General features: G+C 43.6%; 2 protein-coding genes across 5 annotated transcripts in view; one reads left to right on the plus strand and one right to left on the minus strand.

Annotated features, from left to right (window-relative positions):
- LOC110505098 (AP-1 complex-associated regulatory protein) overlaps positions 1-20,895 on the minus strand; it is a 107,840-nt gene extending 86,945 nt beyond the window's left edge. Inside the window, exon 1 of the mRNA XM_090219752.1 lies at positions 20,675-20,895. The gene's annotated coding sequence lies outside the window, so the exon portion shown is untranslated. The remainder of the gene's footprint in view (positions 1-20,674) is intronic.
- Positions 17,057-26,473, plus strand: part of LOC110505100 (gamma-aminobutyric acid receptor subunit alpha-2) — a 56,711-nt gene continuing 47,294 nt past the window's right edge. Inside the window, exons 1-3 of one of the 4 annotated variants that reach the window (XM_090219750.1) lie at positions 17,057-17,152; positions 18,510-18,599; positions 21,447-21,562. In XM_090219750.1, coding sequence (XP_090075876.1) covers positions 17,133-17,152; positions 18,510-18,599; positions 21,447-21,562 — 226 coding nt within the window. In that variant the 5' untranslated portion in view covers positions 17,057-17,132. The other 3 variants (XM_021584072.3, XM_090219751.1, XM_036970228.2) reach the window with 3 other exon arrangements.

Below are 26,473 nucleotides of genomic sequence, written 5' to 3' on the forward strand. Positions count from 1 at the left end.
CTGAATGCACTTCTAATTTACACATCTCCATCTAACTTTCGGGGGTCAAATATTTTTTTTATTGTAAAGATATATATTTTTGCAGCTGCAGAGTTTTAAAACGCATCACTCGAAAATCATTGCTTCAAATCAGTGCACGCACCTGAGCTCTCTGTCTTTCTCTTTCCATCAATACCATATATACTATGTATACAAAGGTTTGTGGACACCCTTCAAATGAGTGGATTCAGATATTTCAGCCACTCCCGTTGCTGATAAGTGTATAAAATAAAGCACACAGCCATGCAATCTCCAAAGACAAACATTGGCAGTAGAATGGCCTTACAGAAGAGCTTAGTGACTTTCAACAAGCAATGTTCCAACATCTAGTGGAAAGCCTTCCCAGAAGAGTGAAGGCTGTTATAGCAGCACAGGGGGGGACCAACTCCATATTAATAGCCATTATTTTGGAATGAGATGTTCGATGAACAGGTGTCCACATACTTCTGGTCATGTAGTGTACACAGATGAATGGATGGGATGGATAGACTACCAGTCAAAAATAATTGAACACCTACTCATTCAAGGGTTTGTCTTTATTTTTTACTATTTTCTACATTGTAGAATAATAGTGAAGACATCAAAACTATGAAATAACACATATGGAATCATGTAGTAACCCAAAAAAGTTTTAAACAAATCAAAATATATTTTATATTTGAGATTCTTCAAATAGCCACCCTTTGCCTTCATGACAGCTTTACACACTCTTGGCCTTCTCTCAACCAGCCTCATGAGGTAGTCACCTGGAATGCATTTCAATTAACAGGTGTGCCTTGTTAAAAGTACATTTTTGGCATTTCTTTCCTTCTTAATGCCTTTGAGCCAATAAATTGTGTTGTGATAGCCCTATTTGGTAAAAGACCAAGTCATATTATGGCAAGAACAGCTAAAATAAGCAAAGAGAAACGACAGTCCATCATTACTTTAAGACATGAAGTTCAGTCAATATGGAAAATTTCATGAACTTTGAAAGTTTCTTCTAGTGCAGTTGCAAAAAAACAGAAAGCGCTGTGATGAAACTGGCTCTTATGAGGACGACCACAGGAAAGGAAGACCCAGAGTTACCTCTGCTGCAGAGGATAAGTTCATTAGAGTTACCAGCCTCAGAAATTGCAGCCCAAATAAATGCTTCACAGAGTTCAAATAACAGACACATCTCAACATCAATACTTATTTTCCACCATAATTTGCAAATAAATTCATTAAAAATCCTACAATGTGATTTTCTTGATTTTTTTTTCTCATTTTGTCTGTCATAGTTGAAGTGTACCTATAATGAAAATTACAGGCCTCTCATCTTTTTAACTGGGAAAACTTGCACAATTGGTGGCTGTCTAAATACTTTTTTGCCCCACTGTAGTGAAAATAATGAAAAATCCTTGAATGAGTAGGCGTTCTAAAACTTTTGACCGGTAGTGTAGATACCTTTTCTTCTCTTCACAAAGAATCTATCTGCATCTTATTCTAGTCCTATATTATTCAGCATGTAATTTCAATTATGAAGATCAGCACAACGAAACATTTCATTTAACTGCTGAAAGAAAGGAAGGAATGAAACAACAATGAAGATAGCCTACCTCTTTCTAATACGCACCTTGCAAAGCATTAGGGGAAATGTTATTGAAAGATAAGCTATACTGTGCCTACATAAAGCATTCATACCCCTTGACTTATCCACATTTTGTCTTACCCATCTACTCACAATACTCCATAATGACAAAGTGAAAACATGTTTTTAGATACTGTCATATCTGTCCTGATCAGGTCAGGTTACAGGAGACCACAACCCTACAGATTATCTCTCAACCCCAACAGAGGAGGAGAGATTTAGGAGTCTGAAGATGTGGGGGTTTTATGACCCCTCACGCCCCTGGTAAATCTCAGGCCACAGACAAATTCCTTTGTCCTGTTACTATGGAGAACCAGCCTCATAACATTAAACATGAAATAAAGGGACTTTGGAACCATGGTTTCCATCAGCCACAATGGTGGGCATGACAATAGTTGGAATATGAAAATATATGTCATTTTTGTTTTGTTATTAAAGGTTAATAGATGACGTTATTACGTGGTATCTAAAAAGTTTCATTCCTATGCTGTGAACTCTGAGCTACAGAGCCGTCTGTCCTCAGAAGACCCCTTCCATAGCAAGGGTGAGGGAACAGACTCCTAAGCCAAAAAGACACTGACATCGTGAGGACGACCAGAAAGGCGCGCCGGAGAAGAGCATCATCGAGCAGCCTGAACGGTCCACACGGAGGATCCACAGATAACTTCCCCACGTAATTACATCATTATATTCTGACCCATAAGAGCGGCAGTTTGGGGCAAGGCTAGGGTTAGAATAGCATAGCTGACAAATTCACCCAAATGTATATTTCTCTCGTGTACTTTCTTTTTTCCTCTCTCTCTCTTTTGAAATCCCCATTTTGGGTAACAAGCGCCATAGTGTGTTGGCCCGTTATACTAAGTTCTAATCAATAGCCTATAATGTGTATCTTTTATCATCATTTTAGCTTTTTAATAAATAAATATTCAACTAAGATCGGTGTGGTACGAGCTCATTGGTGAGACCCGGGTCCGTGCAGATTCACGGACTATATGACGTTCAGAATGAGATGGTAGAGGTAACTGGTTAATTAGAGGCTGTTGTAAAATCGATATTCTGATTTTCTTTGAGTTAATTTGGGAAATAGAAACTCAATAAAAACTAGCCCCAGGTTAATGAGTTAATAATTGCTTGATGGTTGCTTGATTCAACCATGCAATTAGAAACTTTAATCATTCGATGAGCAACAGTCGTAACATTAGCTAATACAACGTCACAACAATACTTTAGCAAATGCGTTGAAATACAGAAATATCTCATTTACATAAGTATTCACATCCCTTTGCTATGACACTCCAAATTAAGCTCAGGTACATCCAATTTCCTTTGATCATCCTTGTGATGTCGTTACAACTTGATTGGAGTCCACCTGATGGTAATTCAATTGTTTTGACATTATTTAGAAAGAAACACGCCCGTTTATATACAGTAAGGTCCCACAGTTGACAGTTCATGTCAGAGCAGAAACGATATCATGAAGTCCAAGGAACTGTCAGTAGATCTCTGAGATTTGTGATGAGGCATATATCTGGGGATGGGTATAAATGTAAGGGCGTTCGTCTGTAGGAGGAAGAGAAGCGGACCAAAGCGCAGCGTGGTGGTTATTCATGTTTTAATAAATCGCTACACATGAACAAACTAACAAAAACAAGAAATGTGAAAACGCAAAACAGTCCTATCCTGTGACACCAAACACAGTGACAGGAACAATCACCCACCAACAAACAGTGAAACCCAGGCTACCTAAGTATGATTCTCAATCAGAGACAACTAATGACACCTGCCTCTGATTGAGAACCATACTAGGCCGAAAACATAGAACTGACCCAAAACATAGAAAAACGAACATAGACTGCCCACCCAACTCACGCCCTGACCATACTAAATAAATACAAAAAACAAAGGAAATAGAGGTCAGAACGTGACAATAAAACAATTTCTAGATTGTTGAAAGTTTCCAAGAGCACAGTGGTCTCTATCATTGAGAAATTTAAAAAAATGTCCCATCTAACTTAAAACTTCTTATGGCTGACATCCCATTAACGGGATCGATTTGACAACAGCCAGTGAAATTCAAACAGAAATCTCATAATTAAAATTCCCCAAACATACATGTATTATACACCATTTTAAAGATAGACGTGTTGTTAATCCCACCACAGTGTCCGATTTCAAAAAGACGAAAGCATACCATGTGATTATGTTAGGTCAGCGCCAAGGCACAGAAAAACACAGACATTTTTCCGGCCAAAGAGAGGAGTCACAAAAAGCAGAAATAGAGATAAAAATTAATCACTAACCTTTGATGATCTTCATCAGATGACACTCATAGGACTTCATGTTACACAATACATGTAAGTTTTGTTCAATAAAATTAATGTTTATATCCAAAAATCTCAGTTTACATTGGCGTGTTAAGTTCAGTAATGTTTTGCTTCCAAAACATCCGGCAATTTTGCAGAGAGCCACATCAATTTACAGAAATACTCGTCATAAATGTTGATGAAAATACAAATGTTATGCACAGATTTATAGATATACTTCTCCTTAATGCAACCGCTGTGTCAGATTTTAAAAAAGCTTTACGGAAAAAGCACACCATGAAATAATCTGAGTACAGTGCTCAGGCACCAAAACAAGCCATACAGATACCCGCCATGTTGTGGAGTCAACATAAGTCAGAAATAGCATTATAAATATTCACTTACCTTTGATCTTCATCGGAATGCACTCCCAGGAATCAAAGTTCCACAATAAATGTTTGTTTTGTTCGATAAAGTCCATAATTTATGTCCAAATACCTCCTTTTTGTTTGCGCGTTTAGTTCACAAATCCAAATTCACGAGGTGCAGGCACTTAGTCCAGACGAAAAGTCAAAAAAAAGTTTCGTTACAGTTCGTAGAAACATGTCAAACTATGTATAGAATCAATCTTTAGGATATTTTTAACATAAATCTTCAATAATGTTTCAACCGGAAAATGTCTTTGTCCTACAGAAATAAAAAGGAACGCAGCTCGCTCTCATGGTTGCTCGCCTGACTTAGCTCATGGCATTCTGCCAGACCTCTTAGTCAAGCAGCTCTTATTCGCTCCCCCTTCACAGTAGAAGCCTGAAACAAGGTTCTAAAGACTGTTGACATCTAGTGGAAGTCTTAGGAAGTGGATTTGGACCAAATTTTACACTGTATATTGGATAGGCAAAGACTTGAAAACCTACAAACCTCAGCTTTCCCACTTCCTGGTTGGATTTTTTTCTCAGGTTTTTGCCTGCCATATGAGTTCTGTTATACTCACAGACATCATCCAAACAGTTTTAGAAACTTCAGAGTGTTGTCTATCCAAATCTTCAAATAATATGCATATCTTAGCTTCTGGGCCTGAGTAGCAGGCAGTTTACTCTGGGCACCTTATTCATCAAAGCTACTCAATACTGCCCCCCAGCCATAAGAAATTATTAACAGAGCTTGAGAAAATCTGCAAGGAAGAATGCAAGGAAGAATTCAGATGTGCAAAGCTGATACAGACCTACCTAAAGATGAACCAAAGCTGTAATCGCAAAGTATTGACTCAGGGGTGTGAATACTTATGTAAATGAGATCTTTCTGTATTTAATTTTCAATAAATTTGCAATAATATCTAAATGCATGTTTTCACTTTGTCATTGTGGGCTATTGTCTGTAGATGGGTGATGAAAATATTTAATCCAGACTAACACAAAATGTGGATTAAGTCAAGGGGTATGAATATTTTCTGAAGGCACTGTATACATTGAGTGTACAAAACATCAGACACCTTCCGAATACCGAGTTGCAGTCATGGAAAAAGCCGGTGTTCCTAATGTTTTGTAGACTCAGGTTGTATATTTTATTTTTATTTCACCTTTATTTAACCAGGTAGGCTAGTTGAGAACAAGTTCTCATTTGCAACTGCGACCTGGCCAAGATAAAGCATAGCAATTCGACACATAAAACAGAGTTACACATGGAATAAACTAAACATACAGTCAGTAATACAGTAGAATAAATAAAACAAAAAGTATATATACAGTGAGTGCAAATGAGTTCAGATAAGGGAGTTAAGGCAATAAATAGGCCATGGTGGCAAAGTAATTACAATATAGCAATTAAACACTGGAATGGTAGATGTGCAGAAGATGAATGTGCAAGTAGAGATACTGGGGTGCAAAGGAGCAAGATAAATAAATAAATAAATACAGTATGGGGATGAAGTAGATAGATGGGCTGTTTACAGATGAGCTATGTACAGGTGCAGTTATCTGTGAGCTGCTCTGACAGCTGATGCTTAAAGCTAGTGAGGAAGATATGAGTCTCCAGCTTCAGTGATTTTTGCAATTCGTTCCAGTCATTGGCAGCAGAGAACTGGAAGTAGAGGCGACCAAATCGATTGATTGAAAAGCATGCATTTAGTTTTACTTGCATTTAAGATCACTTGGAGGCCACGGAAGGAGAGTTGTATGGCATTGAAGCTCGTCTGGAGGTTAGTTAACACAGTGTCAAAAGAGGCGCCAAAAATATACAGAATGGGGTCGGCTAAGGCTATATATGCATCAGCCTACTAATTATAAAAATGTAAAATAGTGCCTATTATATTTAAAAACAAGGCAACAGTAAACATGTCATCCCACACAAACGATGCAGCCCCATGGAGCTTGTTTCATTTACTTACCTAAGAGAGCATAGCTACATCTATGGGCTTTTATATTTTCCTGTCGTGCATAAGGTTCGGTAGCATTAGCCTATATATCATAGGCTATGTATTGGATAACAGCACAATCATTTGGGATTTTTTGGGCTTGGACTCAAAAATGTTTTTAATGTATGGCTCATCAGGCTAAGGTACTGTAGCATCAGGTTTGAATTGTTATGCCGTACAAAGCTCTAATCGAATTCAGACATTTACTGTACATGTTTTATGCTCTAGAATGACACTTCCGGGTGTGGCGGGAAATACCGGGGTACCCGGTAGAAAAGTGATTTATTCTCAAGATGGAACATTTGTAAAATACCGGAAAACATATTCAAAAAACATGTTGGGTGAACATGTTCTACCTGGAAAGGGTTCTACGGTGACAAGCCATAGAACCCTTTATGACCGGTGGAACCTTTTTCCAAGAGTGGGGATCATTACTGCCTTAAAACCTCTCTGGGATAGGCGGGACGCAAATGTACCACCTGGCTAATTGCCAGGGAAAATGCAGAGCGCCAAATTCAAATAAAATGCTATGAAATTCAAACTTTCATTAAATCACACATGTAACATACCAAATTAAAGCTACACTCGTTGTGAATCCAGCCAACGTCAGATTTCAAAAAAGGCTTTTCGGCGAAAGCATAAGAAGCTATTATCTGATGATAATACAACAGTAAACAAAGCGAGAAAGAATATTTCAACCCTGTAGGCGCTACACAAAATGCAGAAATAAAATATAAATCATGCCTTACCTTTGACGAGCTTCTTTTGATATTTCCCATAAACATCACAAATGGTCCCTTTGTTCGATTAATTCCGTCCATATATAACCAAAATGTCCATTTATTTGGTGCGTTTGATCCAGAAAAAAACAGCTTCCAATTTGCGCAACGTCACTACAAAATATTTCAAAAGTTACCTGTAAAAACTTTGCCAAAACATTTCAAACTACTTTTGTAATTGTCACGTTCTGACCTCTATTTCCTTTGTTTTTGTAGTTATTTAGTATGGTCAGGGCGTGAGTTGGGTGGGCAGTCTATGTTTGTTTTTCTATGTTTTGGTCTAGTTCTATGTTCGGCCTGATATGGTTCTCAATCAGAGGCAGGTGTTCGTCATTGTCTCTGATTGGGAACCATATTTAGGTAGCCTGGGTTTCACTGTGTGTTTGTGGGTGATTGTTCCTGTCACTGTGTTTGTTTGTCACAGGATAGGACTGTTTTGCGTTTGCACATTTCTTGTTTTTGTTAGTTTGTTCATGTGTAGTGATTGATTAAAACATGAATAACCACCACGCTGCGCTTTGGTCCGCTTCTCTTCCTCCTACAGACGAACGCCCTTACAGAATCACCCACCCCCCAAGGACCAAGCGGCGTGGTAAACAGAGGCTGCAGCAACAGCAGCAGCAGGAGAAGCGACTGGTGCAGCAGGAGCAACAGCAGCAGCAGCAAAGGCAGCAGCAGGAGGAGCAACAGCAGCAGCAGGAGAAGCGACTGGTGCAGCAGGAGCAACAGCAGCAGCAGCAAAGGCAGCAGCAGCAGGAGCAGCAGCAGCTGCAGTGGGAGAGGCTGCACCACCTGGAGAAATGGACATGGGAGGAAGAACTGGACGGGAAAGGACCCTGGGCAGAGCCAGGAGAATATTGCCGCCCCAAGGCCGAGCTGGAGGCAGCAAAAGCAGAGAGGCGGCATTATGAGGAACTAGCACGGCAGAGCGGATGGAAGCCCGAGAGTCACCCCCAAAAATTTCTTGGGGGGGGGCACAGGGGGAGTGTGGCAGAGTCAGGAGTCAGACCTGAGCCAACTCCCCCCGTTTATCGTGAGGAGCCAAGGAGGAGCTCAGAACCAGAGCTGGTGTTGGAGGTGAGCGAAGCAGAGACTGTGAAGGAGTTAATGGGGAAATTGGAGGAGAGTGATATGAGGGACTTGCTGGTTTGGTGCATGAGGCACGACATTCGCCCGACGGAGCGTGTCAGGGATTTAATGGCACCGGGGTCAGCTCTCCATACTCATCCTGAGGTGCGTGCGAGGGGTCTGGTGAAGACTGTGCCAGCCTCACGCACCAGGCCTCCTGTGCATCTCCCTAGCCTTGCACGTCCTGTGCCATCTCAGCACTACAGTGCTCCTAGCAGTGCTAACTGTGGCGGGCGTGGTGCTGGTCAGGCACCGTGTTATGCAGTTGTGCGCACGGTGTCCCCAGTACGCGTGCTTAGCCCGGTGCGCTACATCCCAGCTCCCCACATCTGCCGGGCTAGGGTGAGGATCCAGCCAGGGCGGTTGTTGCCAGCCCTGCTCTCAAGATCTCCAGTACGCCTTCACGGTCCGGTCTATCCGTCACCACCTCCACGCACCAGCCCTCCGGTGGCAGCCCCCCGTACCAGGCTGTCTCTCCGGCCCATCCGTCCAGAGCCTTCCTCCTCTCCAGCGCTGCCGGAGCCTCCCACCTGTCCGGCGCCTCTGCCGGAGCCTCCCGCCTGTCCGGCGCCTCTGCCGGAGCCTCCCGCCTGTCCGGCGCCTCTGCCGGAGCCTCCCGCCTGCCCGGCGCCTCTGCCGGAGCCTCCCGCCTGCCCGGCGCCTCTGCCGGAGCCTCCCGCCTGCCCGGCGCCTCTGCCGGAGCCTCCCGCCTGTCCGGCGCCTCTGCCGGAGCCTCCCGCCTGTCCGGCGCCGCTGCCGGAGCCTCCCGCCTGTCCGGCGCCTCTGCCGGAGCCTCCCGCCTGTCCGGCGCCTCCCGCCTGCCCGGCGCCTCTGCCGGAGCCTCCCGCCTGTCCGGCGCCTCTGCCGGAGCCTCCCGCCTGTCCGGCGCCTCTGCCGGAGCCTCCCGCCTGTCCGGCGCCGCTGCCGGAGCCTCCCGCCTGTCCGGCGCCTCTGCCGGAGCCTCCCGCCTGTCCGGCGCCTCCCGCCTGTCCGGCGCCTCTGCCGGAGCCTCCCGCCTGTCCGGCGCCTCTGCCGGAGCCTCCCGCCTGTCCGGCGCCTCTGCCGGAGCCTCCCGCCTGCCCGGCGCCTCTGCCGGAGCCTCCCGCCTGCCCGGCGCCTCTGCCGGAGCCTCCCGCCTGTCCGGCGCCTCTGCCGGAGCCTCCCGCCTGTCCGGCGCCGCTGCCGGAGCCTCCCGCCTGTCCGGCGCCTCTGCCGGAGCCTCCCGCCTGTCCGGCGCCTCCCGCCTGCCCGGCGCCTCTGCCGGAGCCTCCCGCCTGTCCGGCGCCTCTGCCGGAGCCTCCCGCCTGTCCGGCGCCTCTGCCGGAGCCTCCCGCCTGTCCGGCGCCTCTGCCGGAGCCTCCCGCCTGTCCGGCGCCGCTGCCGGAGTCTCCCGCCTCTCCGGCGCTACCAGGGCCTTCCTTTTCTCCAGCGTTGCCGGAGCTTCCCGTCTGCCCAGCGCCAGCTGAGCTTCCCGTCTGTCCAGCGCCAGCTGAGCTTCCCGTCTGCCCAGCGCCAGCTGAGCTTCCCGTCTGCCCAGCACCAGCTGAGCCTCCCGTCTGCCCAGCGCCGCCAACGCCGCCCGTCTGCCCAGCGCCGCCAACGCCGCCCGTCTGCCCAGCGCCGCCTGAGCTTCCCGTCTGTCCAGCGCCAGCTGAGCTTCCCGTCTGCCCAGCACCAGCTGAGCCTCCCGTCTGCCCAGCGCCGCCAACGCCGCCCGTCTGCCCAGCGCCGCCAACGCCGCCCGTCTGCCCAGCGCCGCCAACGCCGCCCGTCTGCCCAGCGCCGCCAACGCCGCCCGTCTGCCCAGCGCCGCCAGTGCCGCCCGTCTGCCCAGCGCCGCCAGTGCCGCCCGTCTGCCAGGAGCCGCCAGTGCCGCCCGTCAGCCAGGGGCCGCCAGTGCCGCCCGTCAGCCAGGGGCCGCCAGTGCCGCCAGTCAGCCAGGGGCCGCCAGGGCCGCCAGTCAGCCAGGGGCCGCCAGTGCCGCCAGTCAGCCAGGGGCCGCCAGTGCCGCCAGTCAGCCAGGGGCCGCCAGTGCCGCCAGTCAGCCAGGGGCCGCCAGTGCCGCCAGTCAGCCAGGGGCCGCCAGTGCCGCCAGTCAGCCAGGGGCCGCCAGTGCCGCCAGTCAGCCAGGGGCCGCCAGTGCCGCCAGTCAGCCAGGGGCCGCCAGTGCCGTCAGTCAGCCAGGGGCCGCCAGTGCCGCCAGTCAGCCAGGTGCCGCCAGTAAGCCAGGGGCCGCCAGTAAGCCAGGGGCCGCCAGTAAGCCAGGGGCCGCCAGTAAGCCAGGGGCCGCCAGTAAGCCAGGGGCCGCCCGAGCAGCTGCCCCTCTGTCCAGAGCAGCTGTCGCCCCTCTGTCCCGAGCAGCTGCCGCCCCTCTGTCCCGAGCAGCTGCCGCCCCTCTGTCCAGAGCAGCCATCGCCCCTCTGTCCCGAGCTGCTATCGCCCCTCTGTCCCGAGCTGCTATCGCCCCTCTGTCCCGAGCTGCTATCGCCCCTTTGTCCCGAGCAGTTGTCCCTCTGTCCCGAGCAGCTGCTTCACCTCTGTCCCGAGAAGCTGCCCCTCTGTCCCAAGCAGCCCCTCTGTCCAGTGGGGTCATTGAGAGGGGTGGGCATGGTGAGTAAGCCACGGAGGCGGACAATAAGGCGGACTGAGACAATGGCGAAGTGGGGTCCGCGTCCCGCGCCAGAGCCGCCACCGCGGACAGACGCCCACCCAGACCCTCCCCTATAGGTCAAGGTTTTGCGGCCGGAGTCCGCACCTTTGGGGGGGGGTACTGTCACGTTCTGACCTCTATTTCCTTTGTTTTTGTAGTTATTTAGTATGGTCAGGGCGTGAGTTGGGTGGGCAGTCTATGTTTGTTTTTCTATGTTTTGGTCTAGTTCTATGTTCGGCCTGATATGGTTCTCAATCAGAGGCAGGTGTTCGTCATTGTCTCTGATTGGGAACCATATTTAGGTAGCCTGGGTTTCACTGTGTGTTTGTGGGTGATTGTTCCTGTCACTGTGTTTGTTTGTCACAGGATAGGACTGTTTTGCGTTTGCACATTTCTTGTTTTTGTTAGTTTGTTCATGTGTAGTGATTGATTAAAACATGAATAACCACCACGCTGCGCTTTGGTCCGCTTCTCTTCCTCCTACAGACGAACGCCCTTACAGTAATACAACTTTAGGTATTTTTAAACGTTAATAATCAATCAAATTGAAGACGGGTTTTCAATACAGGACAACAACAAACTAACGCTACTTTTCAAGACTTGCGCAACTCTCAACAGTGTTACACTGTTTCAAGATGGCCATACTTCTTCATTTCACAAAGGAATAACCTCAACCATTTTCCAAAGACTGGTAACATCCAGTGGAAGTGGTAGGAACTGCAAACAAGTGTGTTAGAAATCTAGTTCCCCAATGAAAACACATTGAATAGACAGTGACCTCAACTTTTTTTATTTCTGAATGGTTAGTCCTCTGGGTTTTGCCTGCTACATACAGTGGGGCAAAAAAAGTATTTAGTCAGCCACCAATTGTGCAAGTTCTCCCACTTAAAGAGATGAGAGAGGCCAGTAATTTTCATCATGGGTACACTTCAACTATGACAGACAAAATGAGAAAATGGTAGGATTGTAGGATTTTTAATGAATTTATTTGCAAATTATGGTAGAAAATAAGTATTTGGTCACCTCCAAACAAGCAAGATTTCTGGCTCTCACAGACCTGTAACTTCTTCTGTCCTCCACTCGTTACCTGTATTAATGGCACCTGTTTGAAATTGTTATCAGTATAAAAGATACCTGTTCACAACCTCAAACAGTCACACTCCAAAATCCACTATGGCCAAGACCAAAGAGCTGTCAAAGGACACCAGAAACAACATTGTAGACCTGCACCAGGCTGGGAAGACTGAATCTGCAATAGGTAAGCAGCTTGGTTTGAATAAATCAACTGTGGGAGCAATTATTAGGAAATGGAAGACATACAAGACCTCTGATAATCTCCCTCGATCTGGGGCTCCACGCAAGATCTCACCCCGTGGGGTCAAAATGATCACAAGAATGGTGAGCAAAAATCCCAGAACCACACGGGGGGACCTAGTGAATGACCTGCAGAGAGCTGGGACCAAAGTAACAAAGCCTACCATCAGTAACACACTACGCCGCCAAGGACTCAAATCCTGCAGTGCCAGACGTGTCCCCCTGCTTAAGCCAGTACATGTCCAGGCCCGTCTGAAGTTTGCTAGAGAGCATTTGGATGATCCAGAAGAAGATTGGGAGAATGTCATATGGTCAGATGAAACCAAAATATAACTTTTTGGTAAAAACTCAACTCGTCGTGTTTGGAGAACAAAGAATGCTGAGTTGCATCCAAAGAACACCATACCTACTGTGAAGCATGGGGGTGGAAACATCATGCTTTGGGGCTGTTTTTCTGCAAAGGGACCAGGACGACTGATCCGTGTAACGGAAAGAATGAATGGGGCCATGTATCGTGAGATTTTGAGTGAAAACCTCCTTCCATCAGCAAGGGCATTGAAGATGAAACGTGGCTGGGTCTTTCAGCATGACAATGATCCCAAACACACCGCTCGGGCAATGAAGGAGTGGCTTCGTAAGAAGCATTTCAAGGTCCTGGAGTGGCCTAGCCAGTCTCCAGATCTCAACCCCATAGAAAATCTTTGGAGGGAGTTGAAAGTCCGTGTTGCCCAGCAACAGCCCCAAAACATCACTGCTCTAGAGGAGATCTGCATGGAGGAATGGGCCAAAATACCAGCAACAGTGTGTGAAAACCTTGTGAAGACTTACAGAAAACGTTTGACCTCTGTCATTGCCAACAAAGGGTATATAACAAAGTACTGAGATAAACTTTTGTTATTGACCAAATACTTATTTTCCACCATAATTTGCAAATGAATTCATTAAAAATCCTACAATGTGATGTTCTGGATTTTTTTTCTCATTTTGTCTGTCATAGTTGAAGTGTACCTATGATGCAAATTACAGGCCTCTCTCATCTTTTTAAGTGGGAGAACTTGCACAATTGGTGGCTGACTAAATACTTTTTTGCCTCACTGTAGGTTATGTTATACTCACAGACATGATTCAAACAGTTTTAGAAACTTCAGAGTGTTTTCTATCCAAATATACTAATAGTATGGATATTTTATATTCTTGGCATGAGTAGCAGGAAGTTGAAATTGGGCAAGCTATTTATCCAAAAGTGAAAATGCTGCCCCCTATCCCAAAGAGGTTGACCACCTACACTCTTAGAAAAAAAAGGTGCTATCTAGAATCTTAAGGGTTTTTCCAGCAATCCATATAGGAGAACCCTTTGGGTAACCTATTTGGTTCCAGGTAGAGCCCTTTTGGGTTCCATGTAGATTCTGGAACCAAAAAGGGTTCTACATGGAACCAAAGAGGTTTCTCCTATGGAGACAGCCAAATTACCCTTTTAACAGTGGTGGGGAAAGTAGTCAATCGTTATACTTCAGTAAAAGTAAAGATAACTTGATTGAAAATGATTCAAGTAAAAGTGAATGTCACCCAGTAAAATACTACTTGAGTAAAAGTCTAAAAGTATTTGGTTTTAAATGTACTTAAGTAAATGTAATTGCTCAAATGTGCTTAAGTATCCAAAGTAAAAGTATAAATAATGTCATGTTCCGTATATTAAGCAAACCAGAGGGCACAATTTTCTTTTTTTATTCACGGATAGCCAGGGGCACACTCCAACACTCAGTCATAATTTAAAAACCAAGCACTTGTGTTTAGCAAGTCCCCCAGATCAGAGGCAGTAGGGATGACCAGGGACGTTCTGTTGATGAGTGTGTGAATGTGACCATTTTCCTGTCAAAATGTACTTTTGAGTGTCAGGGAAAATGTATTAAGTGAAAAGTACATTATTTTCTTTAGGATTGTAGTGTTGTAAAAGTGGCCAAAAATATAAATAGTAAAGTAAAGTACAGATACCTCAAAAAACTACTTAAGTAGTACTTTAATGTATTTTTACTTAAGTACCTTACATTACTGCCTTTTAGAACCCTAAGGGCGAGAAACTAACGTATGACGTTAGAGAACATCCTGTAACATTATCATAATAATATACAAAGTACATTGAATTAATAAGCCAATTCTGTTACAAATTAAACAATTATACATACTTCATTGAACCCATTAGACTTGCAACCTCTTCATATCTCTATTTCTCTCTCACACACATACACACTCACTCTCTCTCTCTCTCTCTCGCACTCTGTCTCACACACGCAATCAAAGACACACTCTCTGTTTCACCAACACACACTCTCTCACACACACACACACACCCACAAACACTCTGTCTCACAAACACACACACTCACAAACACACACTCTCTCTCACACACACACACACAAACACACACATACACTCAGTCTTTCACTCAAACACACACACACACAAAATTTCACCTCCTGAGTCCTTGCTACCTGTGAAGATGTAACACGGCTTGTCTTTTCTCATGAAGCAGTGGGATCTTTATCAGTGTCACAGACCCTCGACAGCCTCTTCATCTGTATTCTGCACAGCTTGTTGCCGAGGCAACTGGCGAGAGACAGGTCTGGCAGTTCCAGCAACATGTGTAGGATCAGCTGACCAAAATTAGGATAATGTGCGGCTGATTTAAGTGTGTGATTTGTGTGTTCTCATAAATCACCGCTTGCTGTTAATTGCCCCTGTTATACGTTTTTCTGAAATAATTCCAGCATGTCTAGTTTAAATACACAATTACCGTAGTATCTTATCTTGCCATTTTATAATAACGTAAAACACATGAATGCCCTATATTACCTCAGGAAGCAGATTAGAATATTTAATAACATGTCTATTTTGGATACACATTGAAATAGTGTCAATGTCTTGACTGTTAATATTGCAATCTTCCCCTCACAGATGATATAGCTATACTGTGAGGAACAATAGATGACAAATATGAGTAAAGATCATTTTATGAGTTTTAGATGGTAAAATTAGACGTTTCTTTATAAAGATGGGAAGTGATATGTTGAGAGTTACAGTAATATTTTTCTCCAACAGAGGATGCTGTCATCCCCATTACTGGTTGTTGTTGTTGGTATTGGCGGCAAGTGAAACATCATTCAGGGGCGAGTGCACATTTCGGCAAGTATTCCTCAACCCTGCAAACCACACCTTCAGTTCCTATCCAGATTCCTTCTGCTACATTAATCATCTTGCCGTGTCACTCAGTCATCTTTTCCAAAGATGAACCCATGAGTCCTTGTAAGCTTAATGTGATGCAACACCTAGCAATACAAATGATGTGCCATAATAACTTGTGGTTTTCTCATGATCCTTTTCTGGCTGCTATAAAGTGTTCTTTGCCAATGGCACAGAAATTGAGAAAATATTTCTGTGCTTCAAATTCCTGTGAATTCTAAGATTTGCTTGACCTCATTGAACTGTATTCTTCCTTCCCAAACTGGTCTCCCTTTCAGCCATGGAGTTTAGTGTACCCTGTTCATTCCAGGTTTGACTTGACAGTGGGCATAGACCCCTTAAAATGAGAGTGAAAGTGCCATTGATGACCGGTCACAGACTCCCAGGTATGTCCACTAATGGGATCAATGTAACCGTCCTCTGGCATGGAATGACAGCCTCCTCAGGCTGATTAGCTGCAGTAATAGCTCAATGCTGGTGGGAAATTGTGTTGTAATGAAAGGGTGGGTCGGAGTTGTAAGTTTTAAATCAGTTATTGCAATATCGTGGTCTTACGCAGTACCAGTACTACAAGAATGTGCTTTAACCTAGTCTTGGAACTAATAACCAAATTTCACATGCTCCTCTGTCATTTAACGGTCCATCAAACTAGCTGGAACCAAACTATAGCTTTAATAATTTTTAAATACATTTCTCCAAATAATCAATATTAGGTCTGAAGGATGGTCCCTTTGATGGCTGGTTTGTTCACCTACATTTTTTCCTCAGCTGCCCGCAATCTTGGTCTGTCAGCTACCAAGGTGTCTGACACCACGCTGGCCTGGACGTGAGAGGACACAGAGAACAAGGAGAGGGCAAAAAAGAAGGGTGGAATTAGCGGCATCAAGGAATAAAGAGTGGAGAAAGATTCAGCAGATGGGAGGGAGAAATGACGGAGGAGGGGAAAGAGGGGGGAGAGTGTGTGCACAGATTGCGTTGAGGGGTGACATCCGGGTAGCAGTATGGCACACAGATACATTTGAACATGTGAAAATCTGAAAAATCTAAAGTCATTGCATGTGCTGGTTAATATGAATGTAAATGTAGTGACAGTGTTGTTATGATGTATTTACATGTCGGTTATTGATTGAGAGGTGGTGTGTTTATTCCTTACACTTTTAGGCAACCATTTATTTCTCTGTTAAAACAAGACGTTTTGGGGCTCTCTCTCAGCTAAGGAGTTATGAACGGTTAAATCTCACTCTCATCTTGTCACTGTAACCGTGTTTATGTTGGTCTTCATGCGTACAAGTGTTCCTTCCTCGCCATTCAAATGATTTCCCCCATCCACTCACAAGCCACCTACATCACTGTGCCACACATTTTTGTGTGGCACAGTGATGTAGGTGGCTTGTGAGTGGATGGGGGAAATCATTTGTTTTCAATAAGAAACTGGAGACATAATCAATGTATCTGATAGTTAGGATGTGCAAAAAAATAGTATTTTACTGTAGACTAGGCCTATATAGACGGAATGAGGCAGTTTATGCGTTTCCATTAGCAAATATGTAGAGGAAGCCTACAGATGGAAGTGGTCTTCAAGACATGTTCATTTTTCTTCTTCTTATTGGATTGGAAGTATCAACGTTCCTCTCTACTTAAAAAAAAAATGGATCTGCTATGTGGAAAATGCAAATAGAGTAAGATCAAAATTGAAACTCCTTGCTTTCACTAGAGAGTGACATTTTTCTTTCAGAAATAAGGTATTTCTCCTCCTATGTGTTTTGCTCTTGGAGTGGTTACAGCTGGTTACAGCTGGCTTACAACTGATGTAATCTTTCTTAGAGCTCTAAAGACTGAACAAAATGCCATGCAGTGTATACAATAACCCGGTATTATTATGGATGACACAGTATTATGCCATTGGATGAAGATTACGGTAATGTTCATTTTAAATGTAGAAGCAAATATTCCTCAACTTTAGCCGACTAATTACATGTGTTCATTGAGAAATTGTTACATCTGTTTAAAACATTGAGAAGATACAAAATAACTATCTTTAGGACCCGTTATTTTCCCGTCTTTAATCATGTAGTTTAGCGTGTGTGTGTGTGTGTGTGTGTGTGTGTGTGTGTGTGTGTGTGTGTGTGTGTGTGTGTGTGTGTGTGTGTGTGTGTGTGTGTGTGAGTGTGTGTGAGAGAGAGAGAGAGAGAGAGCGATATTGTCGCGGCTCGGGAGCGTGTGTTCTTCCCTTTCACCAGCTAAACTGAAATGGAAACAGAATGGGAAAATGTTAGACGCTGAACGTCAGTGACATCAAGGAAAGGATAAAGACATTAAGTGCATAATTGGGCACAACTGTAATTATTGGTGCTTTGAATGTATAAGGCTCGCTCTTGTTATACTCGTGCGCGCTTATTCCATCTTGACAGTACACCGTAGTGGTTCCACTGGGTTCAACTTTCACATCTGGCTCAATTTCTGTGCTGATAATTGCTTCAATTAGGCTACACCCTGCATTCCAGGTGAGTCTCCTCGCGGATGAAAAGTCGTTTTGTGGTGAGAATGATTTGATACAGTTCCTGTCTGTCTCCGTCGATAAGTAGGCAGGAGTAGCCTAGCCTAGATATCATGTAGAGTTTATCTCAGTGGGGATATCCCTCAAGCATTTCTGCACAGAAGCAAGGGATTTCAGATCTGTGGTTGAACTCGTTCACTTTGCTTTTGAACTCGTTCACCACTACACGCTAAATGTTCTTTTAGGCAGTGGAAATTAATTATCATTCAACACAGGCATGTTATGTGTCAATTAATACTAATTGCAGTCCCCCTAGAAAACATTCTGTAAATATTAATGTAATGTACGTTTTTCCTCTGCGGGTCCAAATGATGTATTCCCAGTAATACTGTAGGCCTTTCTGGGTATTTATTCTCCGAGTTCATTCTGTGTAGGCTATTTTAATATATTCCCGTACAAATAGACCTAGAAAAAGAAACGTAAAATCGCCAGCTTGATCCATTATGGTTCCATTCATTATTGTCTTCCCTGCTGTGTAGGTGTAGGCTACATGCAGCTATGAGGAATAGAGACTACATTTTTCAATGTCTGTTCATCTGCCTCTCGTTGACGGTCGTCTGGCAAACGAGGTAAGTCGTTACCTTGAATAATAAAAATTAATCAAGTATGTTTTGTCACATTACAAAGTAAAACTGAACGTATAGCGTACCACTATATCTAGAGTTTGTAATTTAATTCATATTTTCACCTAATCGTATTCCTTTAGTTTTGTACACCACAATGTCGGGATTCTACGTGCTTTAGTAGCCTACCTTATAGGTATCGCCTATGTATTTAGGATAGTGAACATCAGGCTTTTGTCGATTTGGGGGACTTTTTGAAATCAATGAAGTGGGGAAATTATCGGATTAGGTTCCCAGGGGTGGCGATGAAGTACAGCCACTATTTTCAGTCAGAAAAAGCTGTGCTCACACCATGATGCCATGGAGAATTGCTCATATCACTATAGCCACACTCTGTAATATGTTTATCATCAGAGCATGGGTCATGAATATGCAAATAGCACTTTATTTCAATGCTCAAGGAATGACATTCCATGTGATCACTCAGTTCTCAATTGTACCGATGTAACTACATACTGGGGCACTTTTTAAAGTGGGACCTTGTACTGTATGACCATTGTACAGCATCAGTAGCCTACAGCTTATACAGTTTCTCTACAAATAAACATGCTTATAATCCACACATATTGGGACATGCTCTTCATTTTGTGACAGCATATCGTAGTCACGTAGTGTAATTCTCAAATGGACTAGGAAGTCTCATGGTTGCAACATTTTTGACACGTTGCGCTTGACTCGCTGTGTCCACAGCTTTCACGAAAGTAGCTTGTAGACTGATATTAGCTCACAAATCAATCAAGAAACCAATGTCAGTCAATTGATTAACCAATACATGATCAATATCAAACTTAATTACGCCTCTTCCGCTTATTGGATTCATGAAACCGATGACATTTGTGACCCACCACCTCAATTCGGTCTTATGTACAGTAGCAACATTTTAAATGTTTATTTTGTATTTTTACATTGGATAAAAGTAGAGACTCTGAACTACAAAAAGGTATATCATACACTACAGTTGAGGAACAATGGAAACTATATCTGCTTTGAAAGCTGATAAACTTGTAAACTCACTTTTGACAAAAATGTGCCTTGAATGTTTTGGTACATCTAATGGAGAGCTCTTGTTTGTCTACACCTATTCAGCATCGTTCACATCCTCTTAAGACTTAGTGAGGCCATGTGCTAAACAGAGTGAGTAAGGTCGTGTATTAAGCAGCCAAAGATCTCAAGACTACAAAGGGTGAACGTAGTAAAGGGTGAACGTAGTAGCAAAAACTAGTTGTAAAATACCCTTTAACTAGTCCTTGGCCTATATCCTAATCTAAATTTTAGTGCAGGTCATGTTGTTTTTCACATTACCGTCTCTGGTATACACAAAGTATATCAAATAAAATGATGTTTATTTGTCACATGCACATGAAACAGAAGGTGTAAACAGTACAGTGAAATGGTTACGTGCATATTTGCATAGTAGCAATATAAAAAAAATAGAACGTATGCAGATAAAAAATATTGTATAATTGCTAGATGATGCTTACCCAGACACACTTGTCTAAATTGATGGGTCATGTGAAATAAACTCTATAACCACCCCCAGCCACATCTAGTTAGACATGTATACATGTTCATGAAATACAATAGATGGCCGTAATCACCCCTGGACACACCTGGCTAATTTGGTGGGTCATCTAATCATCTGGCGAAGTGGAATATTTGTTTTAGACATTTTACATTTTAGACATCAATTAGCCATAATCCCAACCCATAGCTACAGTACAAACATATTGCCATAGCTAGCCACCATGCATGAAACGCTGTAGTATGAATCTGCAGGTAGCTGAAGTTAACCGACTAGGCTCAATGTTAGCTAGCTAGCTAACATTAGACTATAACTAGCAATGCAAATCCATTTCTGAGATACAAATAATATTACTACACTGATCATACACGTAACATTAGCTAGCGAGCCAGCAAGCTAACATTCACTAGCTAGCTAACAGTATGCTTTAACTTGCAATGAAAACAACTTTCAGAAAAAAGGTGAAACTTGTAATGTCTGAAAATGTAGCTAGACTTACCTGTACACATGTATGAATGCTTGTTTCGTTGTGTCAAGTTACTCCGGTTCACACCGAGTGCAGAAAGTCGTAACTTTTCCCCACTGATCTTTGTCAATAGTGCCAGGAAAATTTAGGGCAGCAATGTTGTTGAGAGCAGTAGCAACACTTTTGCAGCTTTCCATGGTTAACGTTATATCTTAAAAAAAAAAAAAGCCTTTGTAGCGAGGATTATCTACACACACTGAGCAGCTCATGTTATAAACAGAAGCCAGCTACATGGCAGACCAATCCGAACTCATCTCTGGGCATGTCCAGCCCATCCATTATCTCAGCCAATCATGGCTAGCTGGAAGGTTCCTGACATGTTTACGTGGCTAAACCAACTAGGCTTGTAATTTTACATTTTTATTCATATTTACAGATGGTGTACAAGTTTGTTATTAACGTATATGAAAGCTCACATGTTCCAGAAGACGTTTAAAGAAGTTTTTTTTTTAAATCGAAGTGCATTGTTTTGGCAAAGTATTACCTACAAAAGCCTCTCTTGTAAATTACTGATGTGCAATGGGTCACATTTTTATATTAAATTGTGTTTTTGCTCCAGGATCAGATGGCACACAAATGTTCAGCATTGAAATGGGTCATCTGGGAGAATGCTTGGGAAAGGTGGAGATGTGTGTGTGTGTGTGTGTGTGTTCTATTACCTTTTTTTTTCATCTTCCCTCTTTCATTCCCTCTGGAATAACTGTGCAAAGGCCTTGTCAATCTGACACTCTTGTCTGTCTCCAAGGCCAGTCATTGCTGATCCTACAACAGATGCCTTCAAGAACAACATCACTCTCTTCACACGGATCCTCGACAGACTTCTAGATGGCTATGATAATCGCCTTCGACCCGGCCTTGGGGGTAAGGAATCTCTCTTGGCTTGATTTTCCATGACAAAACAAGCTTAGGCCTGTATTCATAAAGGGTCTCAGAGTATGAGTGCTGATCTAGGATCAGTTTTATATTTGACATAATAATGAACAGATTATATGGACAGGGGTGACCTGATCCTAGATCAGCACTCCTCCTCTGAAACTCTTTATGAATACGATTCCAGTTTGTGGACAAACATTTTAGAAACACATGGTATAAATTCACATCACAGATTGTGATGACTAACTTTGTTGGCTTCATTTGATTAATTTTCCTGTCAGGTTTAGTGAATCTTAGTGGAAGTATTCCTCACAGTATTTCGTATTCCTCACAGTCAGCATGCAGAACAAATACTGCCAGCGATGCTTCTGCTTGTGTCTTGTAATGTGAAAGATAGTGCAACCATAAATTGTGTAGAGTGCAGCTTAAATTTGTGTGGAGCAGCGAAACGCAGTTCAGGCAATATTTTCTCATGACATTTAATGGTGCTGCACATGAAACCACATGAACATATCGGTCATCAGTGAGCTTGTTATTCCAAATCCTCAGTATAAAGCTGTGTCCCAAATGGCATCCTATTCTCTGCACAGTGCACTACTTTTGACCAGAGCCCAATAGGCCCTGGTCAAAAGTAGTGCACAATAAATTGAATAGGGTGTCATTTGGGATGCAGTCCTGTTTGGTAAAGGTAGTGTTGTCTAGTCAGCAGGAGACAACATTTCAATAGCTCTTCCCCAGAGGCAACAGCATGTGAATACTGTAATTGTTGCAGTACACGATAACACTATTACATGGTAGTTCAGCTACAGACCACTACTACCACCACACAGAGAAAAGGTTCCCTTAGCACTTTATTAGGAAACTGCCCTGTTATATTACAGCTGCTCTCAATCCACAGTGTCAAGATATTGGCTGGCGCCTTATCAAGTGGGCTATTTGCTGCACTAGCACATAGTCCACCTGGGAAAACAAGTGACGCTCTGTGGTGTGGCACGATGGTCTATTTAGGAACCTTCGGTAGACACAAAGACACGCTTCATATGTTCCTTATCCTATAAACCTGTATTGGTAGGCATCCAAAGCTCCTGAATACAGAATCAAACCCTCAATCTTTGACGTCAGCACCATGCTCAAACCCATTAAGAAATTCTGTATTTATCTACACACCCAGCAACCATCAACTAAAATCTGTAAATGTGACAACAGATCATAAACGATATTTTAGTACTAGGTGTTGATCAAGGATATTATCCAATAAACTAAATGGGAATCACTGGGGCACTTTAAAATGGGGTGGAAATTGTATTGCACAGAATGACTTGTAGTTTTGCGTTGGTGTAGCAAGCCACATTTATAAATGGGTGGTACAGTAAACCTACACAGAATGTGCTATCATCAAATATACTTTGTTTGACCATTAGCTGTAATAACAATTAAAAGCTGATGAGAATTGAGGAGAGTATTTTGATTTATGATATATCATCTGCTCTTGGGTCCTTAACAGATACATTTCTGTCTGCCTGAGGTGGACATCCAGTCTGTACAGTATAGCATTCTCATTATGTGTTTGTCAATTCTGTTCTCCTGCACAAACAGGGCAAATCACCTGCACGTCGTTTTGGACCATTATGTCGTAACCCTTGATTTATAGTTGTATCGGTTGGAATAACCTTGGTTGCTTTCAGTCCTCCTCCTCAGTAAACTTTGACCTGTGCACTTAGACATTGGACCCAACCCAGCACACATCAATCACCAATATCAGACGTCATCGTCTACTGTGGCCTGGGCGGGATGTGTGGTTCACACAGGTTCTCGTTATTCTCTCGATCTCGTTAGCTTTCACTGCAATTTTAGCAATGATATCTGAATGGCGATTGTAGTTTCTTTAGACCATCGAAAATAGACAACTTAAGATTCCACAGACATGGATCCACTAAACTAGACATGACATCGGCTGGGACATAATGTCCAGCATAAATCAAAAAAGATGAATAAAAAGACACAAAACACCAACTCTGACGTACATGAATTTGAACAAACATTTAGGACATACTTGTTTGATTGAGGTGGTTTTAGTAATGCATTTAGAACACTCAGACTCACCAGACGTTTGAAGGCTCTCTCTTTAGAGGCACGACGACGTGTAATGTCCACATTTCGACATTGCTCATGTTAACTGAGATACCAGTAACCTGCTGCCATGCTCCTGAATACTTGTGGTGAGACTGCTACATCCCATGTTTTGTATAATTTGTGCATGAAATCACAAATGGCTCATGTTTCATCGCTATCTATCCATCTAACCACAGTAACTAAATTGGTGGAACATGCTGCTCCTTCCGTCTTTGATAACCATTTGAGGCGTATTTGTCACAGTTTAGTGCCAAAATCTCACTCTGCCAATCTGAGATCTGTAGGGGGAAGGCGTTCTGACAGGGAAGCGTTATGCGGTTGAACACCGGCCCTCAGGCATCATCATGGATATTGTTTGATGTACAGTGTCAGACATCTCATTGCTGACCACCACCACCACTGGTTCTTTCCATGTGCCGGCAAAGAACTCCGTATAGGGCTAGTGGCTAGCTAGACACTGGAGTCATCTTTCACCGCCTTGACACTTTACCCTGTGTGTGTGTGCATGCGTACGTGTGGGTCAATGTGTGTGCGCGCTTGCACGCGTCTGAGTATGTGCGCGTGTGTTCTAGCCTTTAACAAGCTCATAAAGGATAAACACTTGGTCAGCATAAACCTCCGCCTAATGATTATGTTGCCCTCTAGAGGAAAGTATAGATTGAGCTGAAGGTGAATGTGTGCCTAGGTCTAGCCGACTAAACTCAACACCACGATTTACGATATAGCTGATTGGCGACTAGTGTGGGTGGACTTGAGCTCCGGCGTCTCATAAAATGACGTTTTTTAAAATCAAAAACGACTGATTTCAGCACTCAAGAATAGCCCGCAATTACATCGAACAACATGTGTAATTATGGGCTATTCTGTTGGCGCTGATGTGTATTTTATGTGACATCGGAGCTCCAGTTTGCCCACGCTACTCGCCGCTCAACTCCATTGTACATTCCTGGAGTATAGTTTAATTGGCTAGATTAGGTCCAGTAACAGAAGGTATTACTGACATAATGGTGTAATGATGATAAACAGCACAGCACATGAATCAATGATGGAGGAGGATGGGATGGATTAGTAGCAACTGACCTGGAGAAAGAAAACATCTATATATTTTTCGATTAAATGTGATATTTAGAAGCACTGAGAAGAAGTGGTATGATAGTGTCGAATAGTCCTCGCTTGAAGTGTAGTGTCTTTGTGAGATCGTACTACTACGATTCATACAATTATTTGTCTAAGCGTCTTCACTGTGTGGCTATGAAAGAATCTCCTTCCGTCATGAGAAGATGCCTCTTCCTCCCTCCACCATCCACCCACCTCTCCACCTCTCCCTCCATTGCTCCATCCATCCCGTCTCATTTCCAGGTGGCCCCAGAGCCCGGGCCTCCCAAAGAATCTGTTGAGTTTCAGGGGGCCATCAGCTCAAAACTAGCATCTGCCATATGGGTGATAGTCTTTGTTTTTGTCTTGGGGAAGGGCTGGGAAGGGTTGTCTGGATGGCAGTATGGTATAGAAGCACTGACATACTTTCTCTATGGAAAAAAACTAAAACAATTCTCCATGCCTAGAGGTACTGAATCATCCGCAGACTTCTGCAACCCAAAATTGAGTGGCTTATGAAGAAAGTACTATTTGATGCCTATGCTGCATTTGTTTTGCCATCTGTTCGACAAATGTTAGATGCCAGAGACGCATTTGACTTCCGATGAATAACAGAATATTTTTGTGTTGCATATTAATAGTGTCGGTCTTCACTTTTGTTTTTAGAAAGTGCATTGCATTTTCCCCCTAGAGTTTCCCCCAAGAGTTCTCTTTGCTTTTGTGTCCAGGTTTGTCTTTAAAATGTATCATAACCCCTAGCCAAAACAACTCCATTCCCAATCGTTAAAACAGAAACTGCATTGCGTGTTCTGTTGTCGTCTTTATTTGAGAACTACACAACCCAGCAGCAGAAGAAGCAGCAGCGGTAGAATAACCTGCAAACCTGCGCATTTTAATCCTCTGTGTTTCCAGTCTGATTGTTTAACCAGGCGTAGCTGCTGACTGGTCCATACGAGGGTCAGAAACGCACACAACCCCGACACCTCACATGTGCACCTAGGGAAACTCTTGATTTCCTGACGCTCCTAACTAATGTGCGTTTGCCTCCTTTTCAGTACAGTATTGAGAGACCATTCATGTCATTTAGAGCAGCTACGGTATATTAGGTATTGGAGGATATGTAAGTTTGCCTGGCAGGCAGGTCATATCCATGCTTCCTTGTAAAGGTTGTTGTGCGTCATATAAAAAAGGGACCTCTCTGTCTCACACAGCCCTGTTCCACGTTAATTGAAGGAACAGTATCTCACTTTGTATATACGGTTTTTGTATTGAACTATAAATATTGCACTCATATGTTCAGTTTGCTTGTTTACTAAAGTTTAGTTAGACATTTGATAGCTCGGTTGGAAGTCTAAACGCATATAAATGACAAGCTAAGGGAACTTGACTAGACCACTCGCTTTGTTCCGTCTGAGCTGAAGAAGTGAACCTACATTACTTGATACTATAAATAAAGTGGCCTCACATCCTCAGGCTTCAAATGCACTCTGGTTTCTTTTCTAAATAATAAAACGAGCGATTTATCCCCAAGAGCCACTTCTTTGTACTAAGTATGCATCATTTGTACATTTTTTTCTGGATTCTTTTCTAAATAATAAATAAGTGATTTGTCCTCGAGGGCCTACGCTCCTTTGTATGAAGTGTGCATTATTTGTACGTAACAATTTTTTT

This window comes from Oncorhynchus mykiss, chromosome 25, assembly GCF_057628025.1.
Source record: "Oncorhynchus mykiss isolate SJ-2025 chromosome 25, ASM5762802v1, whole genome shotgun sequence".
NCBI lineage: Eukaryota > Metazoa > Chordata > Actinopteri > Salmoniformes > Salmonidae > Oncorhynchus > Oncorhynchus mykiss.